Source organism: Crocodylus porosus, unplaced genomic scaffold (genome assembly GCF_001723895.1).
Source record: "Crocodylus porosus isolate Cpor-Errol unplaced genomic scaffold, CroPor_comp1, whole genome shotgun sequence".
NCBI lineage: Eukaryota > Metazoa > Chordata > Crocodylia > Crocodylidae > Crocodylus > Crocodylus porosus.
The window spans coordinates 129,518,303-129,532,607 of NW_017728906.1; the positions used below are offsets into that span (position 1 = coordinate 129,518,303).

Below are 14,305 nucleotides of genomic sequence, written 5' to 3' on the forward strand. Positions count from 1 at the left end.
CACCGGTGGGGGTCTGTGAAGCCAGGCTGGGCTACACCAGCAGGGAGAGGGGGGACCTGGCCCAGCTCCACAGAGCCCCTGCCAGCTAGGACCTGGCGCTCCTGCCACCGGAACACCAGTGTAGGCTGCTGGCTCCCATGCCCACTCACACCCAGTGCCCCCCAGCCCTGTGATACAGGCTGGGGATAGCGCACAGCCCCGACCCCCTGCTCACCAGCAGGGAAGAAGGTAGTGCTGAGCACAGGGAAAAGCGGTGCCTCACTGGCCCCATGGCCGGCCCTCCCTGCTGCAGGAGCTCACAGCCCATGCGGTGCTGTCTGGAGCAGGCACAGGCAGCCCCACACGCATTGCAAGCAGCTACAGTGTGGGGCGCCGGCCATGGTGCAAGCAAGGGGCCGCTTTTCCCAGCACTCAGCACTAGCTTGTAACCCAGCCCTGGGCTCCAAGCTCGCCCATCAGTGGCAGCAGCTGCAGCCTCCCCGCTTGCTGCGCCAGGCAGTGTTGGCTGTTGCTGCCCACCTGGAGCTCACACACTGATCAGCCCAGAGGCGACAGTGGCAAACACCTCCAGGTGCAGCAAGCAGGAGGGCCGCAGCTGCTGTCACCATGCGCAGCCCCGATGGGTGAGACCGGAGCCAGGGTGGGGCCCAAGCTGGCAGTGGGGCTGGGTTACAAGGTGGTACTGAGCATAAGGGGGGGCAGGCAGGGAAGCCAGAAGAAGGTTATAGTTATTGCTGGTCTGAAGTACTTCAGTTTCTCCATGTGAAAAAACAGTTTCACCAAAGTCAAAAGGCATAAAATTAGGCTGATTTTGAAAAAATAATTTTAAATGCATTTTTGGAAGGTAGGATTGGAAGGGGTCCTCCTCAGTCACAAAGTCCAGTCTCCTCCTACACTACAAAATCTCTGCTTAAACCTATGAACAAGAGGACTGCCAATGCCCTTGTCATTGAAACAGAAAGAGTGAAGAGTTTACTGAAAATATTTGACAGACCAAAAACTGAGTGTGGTTAGAATCAAATTCATAGTACTGTGAGAGGCAGTGGGCAAAACCTACTTCAAACCCAAAATTTACATTCCCCACAAACTCAGGTTGTCAGTAATTCCCCAACTCCCACAAGGTTTCCTAAAACTGAAACATACGTGCATTCATTGGGCAAAACAACTACAGCTGATAAAGACAGTGGTAGGAGATCTCAAAATGTATTCTAGCAGATACTTTTCAAAATGTATGTGCGCACACATGCACACTGTACCTCCCCTCCCCAAACCCTACTTACATTTAGTTGAATGAAACTGGGAAACTTGCTTCCCTTCAGGATCAGTCCAAGGAGAGGGAACTATAAGCCTTTTGGTGAAAAACTAGAGGGGGAAATAAAACAAAAATCATACATTCTCCCAAACCAAATTGGGATTTTATAGATTCATACCTCAACCAAATAAGATACATGTCTTAAATTTGAGTTATGCAAGTTATTTAAAAACCTCAGTTCTCCTTGAAACAAATGATAGTTCTCAGTCATGTTTTTAATAGTCTTCACTGAGGTAAAGTCCAAGGTAACCTAGTTATTTAATGAATATGATACAACACACCTTATGAGCGTTCCAGCTACTGAATAAGGGGGAAGCACTACCATCATCTCTAACAGTCACATTTTAAAAGAAAAGAGTAATCCATTGCCAGTTTTTTGAAAGAAAGGTTCTAAGCAGCTACCTTCTGCTGTGGACTCAGGATCATGACTTCCAAGTGTGAGTAAAGCAGCTAGCTAAGCCCTGAAAAGCAGCTAGATTTAACAGTCAGACCAAGCATCAGCATTTTCTATAGGCTAACTTAGGCTGCTCCCTGGTCAACATGATGGTGCTCATGAATCCTACTTAGAAGCATCTACCTATCCCCATGCACTACAGAGCCTAATTTAGGATGACATGTTTGTGAGAAATTTGCATGACTAGAAATCGTTCTGGGAGAGGGAGGATACAGGCATTCAGTCTGCAGCTACCTGCCCCATTTCTACTCCTACTGCTCTCCACACCTTCACTAGATCAGTGCGATCCCAGTCTGGGGAAGCCATGGGAACCAGCAGCAGTTCTAATCTTCACGGTCCCCAAAAGGACTCGAGCCACAAGGAAAGATTCCTTGCACCTTCTCCAGACCAGGTATCTGGAAGAGCAAGCAGTAGGGCAAACCACCCAACCCATTCGGTCTGGGAAAAATGGAGGGAGCATTGTCCTACTGGCGAAAGAGCTTCTCTTGCAAACAAGATCATTTAAGTGTTGACCTAGTTTTTCCTGGGACATATTTCCTAAAGGAAAAATTAAAAGTTTGTATGTTCATAGTTTCTCCTGAGAGAGCGGGAATTGTCCCCATAGAAATATAACACCTGTACATGGCCTATGTAACCCAGACATGTCAAAATAACATACTGCAACATGGTCTCACGGGTTTGGGCTTAAGTGAATAGCAGATTTGCCTAATGAGATATACGACATCAAGGGCTTGCTTCATCTCAAACCGTTACTACATGGCGCAAGTCCAACATCTCATTGTCTTCTGAACCTTTACACAAAAGTATTTTTAACTTGGAAATGCATTAAGAAATCAGGCAGGCAAAGATATCACCTCCTCTCTTAGTCTTCTTTGCACATTAAGTTTTGACAATCAGCATCACCAATCTTAAGTTTATACGACTTGTTGCATACAAAAACATTTTTTTTTTTAAAAACAAAAGTTTGTTTCTGTGTCACTCCATGAAGGTTTTCCTTTTCTTTTAAATGTTCTCAATCTAAATGATATGGACATAAAAATGTACAACTAGAGACACACTGTGTCTCTATTGCTGTGGCACCTCTCATTAGACCCAAGACACTCCTCAGAATATGCCAGTTCTTGGTTTTCACTTGTTTTTTGATTATGGAAATTAATAAAACAATTCTTCAATTACAAAGAACTCCAAAAGACCAAAACCATTTTTGACACTATGAATTCCTATTTGAAATCTATGGAGTTATGTATAGGTGCTTGTTTCTATACACATTAAGGCTGCGCAGAACACCCATGTTTCGATTCAGTTTTGGCATTTTGGAGGAACAGCGTTTCGAATCGGTATCCCATTTCATTTCAGCCAAAACCATTTTGGAGCTGTTTCGGAATTTCGATGGTATTTGGGGGTTTCAGCCATAGGCTATAATGGGGAATCATAAAACTGCCTATAACTTTGTCATTTTTTGCTTGATTAGGATTAAACTTGCAGGGATATTAGCTCCTTCTGAGGCCATGAAGCCTACTAAGTTTCAAGGAGATAGGTCCAGGGGTTTCTGGGAAACTGCACCTCAAGCTGTTCAAAGCAAAACTAGTATCCCTTGCCAGCAGCATGCCGTCATCCCACCTGCAGATTCAGGGGCCTGCTCCCCCCAGGAGTCTGGCACAGCCTCGCAGCACTCCTGGGGGGTGCGGCCCCCTGGATCTGCGTGCAGGATAACAGCAGGCTACCACCGCCAGCTGGAGCCAGCGCCAGCACTGGGTTCTTCCCAGCACTCAGTGCAAGCTGCCCTAGGCAGACTTGAGTGCTGGCGCTGGCCCCAGCTGGCAGCAACAGCATGCTGACATCCGCGTGGTCCGTAGCCGGTGAGTGAGGAGCTTTAAAAAAAAAAAACCTTGCACTTACTGGCTCTGGCAGCGGTGACTGGGGCCTGAGGGCTTGTGGCAGAGCCCCTGCCCTGCGCAGCGTGGGATTGCCACCCCTACCACACCTTGCATCCACACCATCACCATCATGTGGGTGCAACGCAGCTCAGCAGGGCGCTGCACGCTGCCTGGGAGCTGGGGTGGATCAGCCTGTCAGATGGAGCTCCCAGTTCGATTCCCCAGCTCTCTGATCATTCCCCCAGCTCTTCCCAGGGGTGTGACCCCCGGATCTGTGTGCAGTTTCATCAGGCTGCTGCTGCCAGCTGGAGAAATAGCCAAGAGCCGCTGCCATCAGCAGCTGGCAGCAGCAGCCTGCTATCAACCCACATCATCTGAGAGCCCGCAACCCCAGGAAGAGCTAGTGAAAAGATCAGGGAGCTAGGGAAACAAACCAGCTACCAGATTCATTCCCTAGCCCCGGTTTGATTCCCCAGCACGGGACAGATCGTTGTCACTGGCCACCAGCTACAGATGTCAATATCAAAGCAATCCTTCCCCCTTCCCCGCAAGCCTGGTTCTGAAAGAGTTCTGAAACGTTTTGGAAAATTTCCAAAACGTTTCAGATGGCCCGTTTCGTTTTGGAGCTCTGCATTACGTTTTGGATTCGGTGTTTCAACCATCAAAATGTCTGACTGTGAAAAGAAATGGCTGGTGAAATTTCATACAGCCTGTGCTAATACACAACTGTGCTCATATTGCATGGCACTTTCAAAAGGATCTCATAGCACCCCAGAAGACTGACAAAAATAAAAATAATCTCATAGCACCCAGGCTGAAAAAAATAAAAATAAATCACTGGTCTGTTGGTACTTGGACAAATGACAGACACTTGAAGCTTCAGAGCTGGAGCCTGACTTAGCGAGTAGGAGATTTAGAATACAATTTATCTAATCAGTTTATTTAAAAAAAAGAAAAATCATGTGTAGTATGTACAACTAAGAATTTACCCAAATTGAGGAGGCAGGTAGCCCATTCTGTAGGCAGTTCATGGGGCTGACCGCCATTTTTGAGGGCTTATCCCAGAACCTCCTCCCTCACACCTCTGATAAACCAGGGTCCTCCCCCTCGCCACTGACTGGCCAAGAAGGCTGTCCATCATGCAGCCCCACCCCTCACCACCAACTGGCCTAGGACTACCCAACATGCCCCTCCACCTCTTGTTGCCAATTCGGGTGCAGCCATCTTGGCTGCTTCCCTTTGTGCTGGCAGCCCCCCCCGGCAACAGGCTACATGCCCAGGTCACAGTGGCCATGAAAGAAGTCAGCATTTTATTTTTAGTAAGTTTTTTTCTTCCCCCACCCTTCTTGTTGCGGATTTTGCTGACATTGCCCAATTCCACAATAAATGCCCGATTTTGCAACTTCAGTGAAATCTGCAAAATCATCACTACGTATAACCATAAAGCCCTAAAGGGAGCCAAAATTAGACATTCTTGGTTTTTAAATCACTGGGCATTTCTACATGTGTGCATTTACTGGATAGTAACCAAAATTAATACACAGTACAGGCAAGCGTTTACACATACATGCCCATACTGCATAGTAAACATTGCAACATACTCTGACTTGAGCGTAAATTTGATACCTACTTCATGCAGGTTTCAAATGCATGCCCAATTAGTTACTGCACAGTAATGCAAGTGTAGATGCCTTACGGCACAGTGGACTGACTTGGGACTAACTTTAGTATGAAGTCAGCCGACACAACATTACTGTGCTTTAATACCTGCACGTGTAGATGCTGGACTATTCCTGCTTACCGCGCAGTAACCTACTATGCAGTAAATTTAATTTGGTGTAAATGTACATGTAGACATGCACACTGAAAATGAAATGTGAAATACATGCAGTAACACAGATTTCTTATTTGCTCAGGGTACAGGTATAGATAAAAAATAAGAGACCTTTGATGCATGGCTCAAGAAAAATAGACAGACAAACTTAACTTAGTATTTCTCATCCTCCTAAGGTTTGTTTAATCTGAAACCCAGATGGTTCTTTAAGTTTAGACACTCAAGCCATTAATGTCCTTTTAAATTTAAAAAGGTGTTTTGTGAAACAAAATAATTCAGCACTTAATGTAAGGTGCCTGCAGTAAAGAAACTGGACTAGAAAAAAATGGATTAGTATGGTTTTCTTCCTGACTTGAAGACTCCTATTTTCAAGTACAAGAGAATAAGCAGCACAGCTTTCAGAACGCTTGGTGTTTACAGGCTCTGCAGAAATGCACAGAGGAAATGAAGCACAAGGGTAAACTTTACCAATGCATTAAAAAAGTTCTGGAGAAAACTACAGGATTCTGGGATTAAAAAGGTACTAAAAAACTTCTTTTAAAAATTGATAATTCTAGTTTAACACACACCCTGACGACAAATAGAAAAAATGAAATAAAGAAGAGACAGGTGCAACTTGAAATCAGGAATATAAAAAGAAGGACCAAAGCAAAATGAAGCAGAACACTCTGAAGAAACAAAGTCTGCAAGGAGTTTCTTCATTAACTGCCGTGAAACCAGCCAGAGAATTCCCAAATCAACCCGTAAAATACAAGGTACAACATTTTGACTAACTCACACTGCTGGCATCTATGCATACACCTTGGGGACAAAGGAAACCTTTAGGAAAAGATAGGCAGAATTCTAAGTTCCAAGTAATAAATACTCCTGCATATGCTACCTTTAGAAAACGTAGCTTCTTTGATCAGATTTTTATTACCTTCATAGGGATGCATTTAAGATACTTGATGTGACTACATGTTATCTTACAAAAAGTCTTTTTAGAGAGTAAGCTGCCCAAGCCAAGTACCTCAGAGCATCTATCTGGTAGTTTCATGAGAACATGCAGTACTCAACTTCCTTCGAAGGCAATCAAATTAGCTAATTCCTAAACATCCAGAGGTAGGAAATAAGCCTTCACTTTAAGAGGCACTTATCAATATAAGAAGAAGGATGCACTGGACAGGTGAGTCTTTATAAGAATATTAATCCTGATTTACAGTACTTTTCTTCTCAGTATAGAGTTAGACAACAGGATGGTAAATGCCTTGTCATCATTCTTACAACTAACAATAGGCAAGTGCAAAGAGTACTAGAGAACCCAGAACAACAACAAACAAACCAAGTTTCACCTCTATGTATTTAAATTGAGACTCTGAGAGAAGCTATTTGCTAAACTGTCAGACCATGACATTTATAATACAGTATAACCTCCTAAATCCAGATATCAAAAATCTGGATTTTTCAAAAACCTGCCACTTGCCCTCTGCCACTCTAGGATCAGCCACCACTCTCCCTGCCCTCCTGGATGTGGAGGGGGAAGCTTGAACACGGCAGCTGCCACTGCCATTCACCACTATATGTCACCAATCTGCATGTGGCCGGTGCTCTGGGGCCACCCACCGTTATCACTCTTTCCCACTCCAAGACCGGCCGCCATGCCCGTTTCAAAAATATGACATCTTCAAATTTCTGTCAGGTGCTTGGTCCCGAGCACACCAGATTTATCAGGTTATACTGTATGGGATCAAATATCCCCCAATGGCATTTCCTTTAAAAAAAATAGTTTTATTTCAGTAAAAAGTCCAGCCATCTCTTCAAAAATCTTTAGGAAAAATACAAGAATTTGTCAAGCATCATGACAGTTACCACCAGGACTGAACATGCGGATTCACTCCTAAACTTATTAAAAGGTAAGCTTTGGAGTATTCTTTGTACAATGCTTGTCACTGATATTCTTGTGAAGTACTACAAGAAAAGCAAAATATATTTCCAATTCAAGTAACTAAAGATCACATAAAGGTCCAAGGTTCTGCTTCTTTGGATCCTGATTGAGGGAAGCAAAAATCAAATAAAAGCAGGCAATAGAGATTTATATTCTAAACAGCAAGAGAAAAGTAATACGCTGCCTGATGTTTTAAACAAAGAAACACACATGCCCTGTTAAAACTTACCTACCATTCTGCAAAGGTACTGGGCAGTAATTACTATTTAGGTTTTCACTACTGTTCATTTTACTTGCATAATATTAATATACAACTGAATATAAATATCAGTCTTATTTACCTCTTCAATTGCTTTTTGTCTTTTGTCTTCCATCTCTTTATCTAGTCTAATAAAGAAAATTAAAAAGCAGTAAGTTACAAATACTGTTATTATAGCTGAGGTTCTGGAAATTAGAAGTTCATTCAGTGTACACCATTTTATAATCTTAAACTAAAAATAAGTATCAAATTTTACCAAATAAATCCATGCAAGGAATAATTCTTGTTATGTGCAGTTCCTCTATAACTGCCTACTTTAAAAAAAAACCAAAAAACTAAGTTCCACAATAGACAATTTTAATAGCAACTCTTGGAAAAAAATACTGTCTTCATAATAGATCTGCTTCTTCCATCTAAATCCTGGACTAAAATAGAGCTTTGCTTATAAAAACATTCTATTTTTAAACTTACTACATGTTAAATACATCCTTATTTTAAACATGACAAAGAGATTCACTATGAGGAATAATACCAGGTAGACAGGGAGAAAACGCCAATGGAAAGCACAAAGAAATATGCATGTAAATGTAGTTATTTCTGACAGTTTCTACTTGTCCTCAGTGCCCCTCTTCAAATGGTATGTATGTTATCCATCTTATCCTAGCCAATATACAAGAATCCCAAAATTTCCAGTGTGAATTGTCTAGTGCATTCCTTTTATATAATCTTATACAAAATAGTAATTCCAAAGAAATCATGTTAAATTATATTATAGTTTTCCGCCAGTTCAATTTTCTAACCATTATTCAAATAATTTAACTGCACCTTTCAGTTTCTTCTCCCTTTCAACAAAATATGTATTAGAAAACTCTCCTTTTAAGTAATTAATAACAGTATAATCCACAACCAGAAGAAATTCGTACTGACAATTAGTTGTATAACCTCTTGTACAGAAAAGGATTTCAAGTATTTGTATATGGTTATTATATGTGAATAGTTTCAGACCATGTTTTTATATTTAGAAACCATTTGGGACAAATACCTAAACAACTGATGGAGCTATAAGTTAGTTCAAAACACTATATAGAAGCTGTTTGCTGCATTACTGAACCTGGTTATTTATAAGTATGTTCATCCTCTCTTATCTCCCTTTCTCCAGTTATTTTTCTGACTAGTTTTGCAATACCTCCAGAAAATTGCCACATGTAACTAAAAATGCAGCTAGAACCAGTGGCAGGCCATTGTAGTGAAAGCATCAGCAGTGACATAACTAGGGACCTACTCAAATCACAATTTCATGGATACTGTAGATGTTGTGAAATCCACAGGAATAAATAAATAAATATAAAATAAAAACTTACTAAAAATAAAATGGTAGCTCCCCAGTGCGAGCCAGCAGTCCTCCTAGCCACGCCTACTGGAACTGCTGGCACTACGGCAAGCAGGAAAGAGCCAATCCCACCCCCCACTGCTGACTGGCTGAGAGGGCTACCTGTCATGCAGCCCTGCCCCTCTCCAATCAGTAGCAAGAGGGAGAGCCATATGCCAGCGAGTCCCCTGCACCAGAAGCAGTGGGGAACTCTACCAGGGTCCCTCAAACAGAGGCGCAGGGAGCCTCACCGCAATAAGCCCATGAAAATGGGAGCCAGCCCCGCAACCTGCCCGTGAAATTGGCTGGCTGCCACCTTGCCCTGGATAGCTCCCTAAACATAACTCTTATGATACCACTATGGTTGCTGCTGCATATATAAACTGCAAAAGCTTGGACCGTCTCTTGCGTAAAAATGCAAGACAGCGGCTGGAGCCAGACTGCATTGTGGTAACAAGACTGCTACAAGAAATATCAAACTCCACTAATGGCTTGCAACCCATTCAGCATTGAAACAGTGGAGTGCTTGCAATACTAGACCCATGCCATAAAATAATAAAAGTGGTTAAAATTGTTGGCAGAGTCCTGATGTGCTCATCACATATGTGTACCTAAGAAAGCCCTACACCTGTGGATATGTAGGAGAGTTGGTCAGCCTGTAAAGGCAGCAAAAACAAACTAGAGGAAATTCCCCACGTACCAGTGACTGAAAGGTGTGCTTCTGCCCAAAATCTGCCCCAGGTAATCCAGCCTCTTTACAGGATTGTTCCATGGAGCTTGGCATGACAAATAATGGGGAGGCAAGATTTTATATACATAACAGAGACTTAAAAAAACAAAATAAAAATCTAAATAACTGCAGGAAAAAAACAATATTATATGCACTATCATTTAATAGAAAATGTTCACTCTTCATAGAGATACACTAGAAATGTACATGTGTAACCACAACTTTCAGGTATTGCTTCAGTTCACTAGGTAAAACAAAAAGCAACATACCTGGCATGACTTAAATACATTGCTTGACGTCGAACATCTTCAGAGTCAATTTCCACAGGATTTATTAGAGCAAGCTGATCAATAGACCACCTAAATTTTCCTGGGGTCTAAGAAAAGAACAAAGAGCATAGTGCTTACTATTCCAAGCAAAAGGAAACAAAAAACTCACAGATCTTTAAAAGGAACAGCACTTCTGTTACCTCCCTAAGATGACAGCAATTGTTTCAATCAGCGTAAGCTAAATATTTAAACAACAAAAAAGGAGAAAGTGAGTACTTAAATTTTAATAATTTTATTTTTAATAACTAGTACCAATACTATAGGAAGTGAAACAACAAAGTATGTCTACTATTTTGCATTAACTGATGCTTTCCATTATCAAAGTTCTTAACAAATATGTCTCAAAGAACTACTATGAGAATACCACTATGCCCCTTTCACAGATGAGAAATGGACATGAAGGAGGTAAATGATGCATCTAAGGATCAAATCCAGTTCAGAAATTTGGTCCCTAAATTCAAAACTGAGATCCAGAAATACCTGTTCAGCTGCCATCTAGCCCTGTAGGAACCTGAAGTCATTGGTGCCTAGAAAATTTTAAAGTCAAAAAAGTATGTCATCTAGAGCTACATCTCCACACATGGCTTGAGCTGATTCCTGTCTGAACAACTTGGGGTCAAAAACATACCAAAGACCAGCTAAAATTCAAAACCTAGAATTCCCCTGCCTAAGTCCCCTGATAGGCATGATCTGTGTCTTCAGAGCACACCAAACATGCACCCACATACAAGGTTTCATTCATACAAAAATGCAGTTATGGCTGCTTTCTTTTTAAAAAGGGAAAGAAGGTGCTAGTGGTGTCCATCTTATGTGATAGCTCGGTAGCTACACACCTCACCAGAGACCCAGAATCAAACCTACATCAGCTACCTCCCTATGGATTTATTCAGGTAACCACCAGACTCCATATGTTCTGAGGCAGAGACACTTCCCATCTTCCACGTTGAAACTAGGGCACTGTATAAGAGAGAGTTCAAGACTTAAAACAGGGCCAGATAAAGCACGGAATAGACAGCATTATGACTATTGAGTTTAAACTTACACCCAGCCTACTTGAATCAAAAGGTTGCAACAACGGTTACTGCAGATAGCATTTCTCTAGAGAAAGCCTAGTTAACCAATACTGTTCATCTTTAAGTCAACAATACAGTTAGAACAGTGTCATGTACAACTAGCTGGGTTCTCTGAAAATCACTAAAACTTTAGTAACATCAAGACTTTCAAAACAGTTACACAGCACTACAAACAAACAAACCATAGTAATACTGTAAGTTTCCACAGAAGGAACTATGTTTAAATTCTTGTAAAAATATTTCAAGTTGTATTACACATAATATGTACTTTACAAAGTGTGAAAAATTTGTATGTGCAAGTATTGCTATTTCTTCCACATTCATGTACTAAGGATTAAATCTTACTGATGAGGCTTTTGTCGATTTAAAGACAGAAGGACTGGAAACAACGTGTTCCTGCAGACTATGGTAATCACTTGGACTTTCAAAAGGGTTCAGAACAGCAACCCGTCCTGGAGTTTCCGGTGTTATCTGCATTTTAGCTTCTTTTCTATCACCCATAATACAGTACAATACCTAGAAGGAAAATAAGTTATAATTTTAGATTGTTCAGTACCCCATCGTTTTGCAGTAAGAAACCATCATTTAGAGAAACACTAGCAATTCAAAATCTAGTCAAACTGAAGAAAGTATAAGAAGTTTAAATTTGGTCAGCTTTCTGATCAGTTTCAGATAAACCAGAATGAGAATTACGCCCCTGCTACAGGAGACATGTTATGCAATTAACTGGTTAATTGTGTAGTAAGTGTAGACCAGCTAGCTACATGTGCAAGGTAGTTATCATGCAATTAACTGGTTAATTGCTTAATAAATTTAGACCAGCTACAAGTACACTGTAATTATCACAAGATAATGACTCTATACCTGGTTTCTATACCTGGCTTTAATTTGTACATGAACCTGAGTGAATCATCATTCAGACACCATTTTCATTGACCCAGTACAGACCCCAAAAAAGGTTTACTAGATAAGGTAGCTAAGTATGCCCCAAGATATTTTGAAGAGCATCTCAACAAACATGTGGGGATTGCATCATTGGATCAATGCCAGAAAAGCAGCCATGCATTCAGCCACTAACTAAACTCCAACTGGAAGGGCAACATGCACACAGCTATCACGTGACTTTTCTCTTCCAGGACAATTACCAACACAACTGCTCCCAGGACACATGAGATGCCTGTTTATATCCTAAGCGTGATCCTATTCCACCCAGTTTGAATTCCTGGACAATCATCCAAACCCATACATTTTGCTTTGTAACGGCACTGATCTCAACCTTAAGACTCCATCACAAAAAAGTAGCAATGAGGAGGTGGAGAAGAATCCAACAAGGTTTAAATTTTCCTGGGGCTTTCACAGTAGAAGAGAATCACGCCTAGGCACTGTTTTAACAGACGAAGCAGCATCTGGCCTTGAGTGTCTTAAGAAAACTCTTTACTGAAAGGCTGTATATGCAAAACATAACAATGTGTACAGGTACGACTCAAAACCATGCTTCTCCCAGAGAAGGCAGTGCCTTTTCTTGGATAAAACCTGCATCCTCCACCCCACCCCCAGCCCCCAAAATGAGTTCAGGGAAAATAGGATGTGCATTATATGCAATAAACACTGATCCCCAAGTCAAGTCAGTCTAGAGGCTGCTACAACCATTGGGGTACCTCAGACCCCATAACAACCCTCCTCCGCTGCACATTGTGTTCAACTAGCTTTGTGCACTCTCGTCAGTTGAAGCCCCGCCCAGGCCTTGATAATGATTCCCTCAGGTCAGAAAATTTGGTGGGGCAAAGCAGTACCTGTATTAACTAGAGTCCTGAGTCAGATGACACAGCCCTAGCATCAACTGGAGCAAGCGCACAGGATTAGAGAGCAACTTTAGCCCCCAACTACCACAGGCAGGGGTTGAATCCAATGAATGCCCTTCAATCCATCACACCAGATTGGGCAGATGAGAAATATCCCAACTGGGCACATGGCCCCAGACCCAGCACTGCCTTAGTTACTTGCTTATCCCAGAAAGTAAGAACTTCTTCCTCCCCCTTCAAGCTGGCAGAGAAAGTCAAGTGACACATGACACACGGGGTCTGGGGCCACACTATTGCCACTGAAACTTTATTTTGCTCTGCCCTTCCTCCAGCTTTGCATCCTTAGAGCCCCTCGATGCTTCACTCCCAGCATGCTCGGTGCATGCGTGGTCGTAGGGTCAGAACCCTCAAAACTCCGACTCCCTCCTAATCCCGGCCCGCTGCGTGCATGCGCGAAGGCACGATTCCCCAAGGCAGCAATCAGTTTAGGGGAATGCGGGCTCTAGCCCACACTAGCCCCGAAAGGCCTGTACAGAGGAAGAGAGAGGGGGGGAAATAAAGGGCCTAAAGTCGAGAGTACCTGCCTCCGCCCGCGGATCCCTATGAAGCCACCTCAACCCACCCACGTCCGCGACACCTCTGCCTAACCCCAGGCAGCTCTTTAACTGGCCCGCCCCCCACGCTCCGCTGCTACCCAATCATCGAGCGCTGCCTCACCCGTCTGACCAATCGCGTGGCGACCGCTCTCGAACGGATCAATCGGAGCAGGACTTGCTTAACAAATTCGAACGAGTAACCCCACCCACTCCTCACGCAGGAGTGGGTGGGGCATATTTGAAACATTACAGCGGGCCAGGCGGAAGCGGAAATAGCTCCAAAGATGTAATTGCGCATGCGCTGGGGAGAGGTGGGTTGGGGTTGTTTTGTTTTACATAAAAAATAAACTATGTTTTATTTTTTTCCTCCTAACAGGGAAATATACTCACAGAAAACAATTGTAATTATTATTTTAAAATATAATATAGTTCCCTGTTAAGAAGGACTTCCGCTTCCGGGTTTCTGCGTCCGGGTGGCGGGTCAGGCGCGCGCTGTGTCACTATGGCAAGTAATGCGGCTAACTTGAACGCTGTGCGGGAGACCATGGACGGTGAGTTGGGCGCGGGCGCTCGTTGCAGACCTAGTTGGATCCGCTACTGTTTGTCGCTGCCGCTGGGCCGGGCCGGGCCGGGCGCCGGAAGGGTCTGGAGCTGGGCCGGCCTCGGCAGGAGTTTGCGGCAGCAGGAGGGGTAGCTCTGTTTCTTCCCCCGAGGAAACAAGCGCCGCCCTGATTGCCTTCCCCCAG

General features: G+C 43.1%; 2 protein-coding genes across 2 annotated transcripts in view; one reads left to right on the forward strand and one right to left on the reverse strand.

The window, feature by feature from the left end:
• Positions 1-13,572, reverse strand: part of BORA (bora, aurora kinase A activator) — a 29,401-nt gene extending 15,829 nt beyond the window's left edge. Inside the window, exons 1-5 of the mRNA XM_019529806.1 lie at positions 13,544-13,572; positions 11,507-11,677; positions 10,029-10,135; positions 7,743-7,788; positions 1,281-1,362 (exon numbers count right to left, since the gene is read on the reverse strand). Coding sequence (XP_019385351.1) covers positions 1,281-1,362; positions 7,743-7,788; positions 10,029-10,135; positions 11,507-11,662 — 391 coding nt within the window. The 5' untranslated portion in view covers positions 11,663-11,677; positions 13,544-13,572. The remainder of the gene's footprint in view (positions 1-1,280; positions 1,363-7,742; positions 7,789-10,028; positions 10,136-11,506; positions 11,678-13,543) is intronic.
• A 431-nt stretch (positions 13,573-14,003) lies between these two features.
• Positions 14,004-14,305, forward strand: part of MZT1 (mitotic spindle organizing protein 1) — a 10,948-nt gene continuing 10,646 nt past the window's right edge. Inside the window, exon 1 of the mRNA XM_019529807.1 lies at positions 14,004-14,110. Within this exon, the coding sequence (XP_019385352.1) occupies positions 14,062-14,110 (49 nt within the window). The 5' untranslated portion in view covers positions 14,004-14,061. The remainder of the gene's footprint in view (positions 14,111-14,305) is intronic.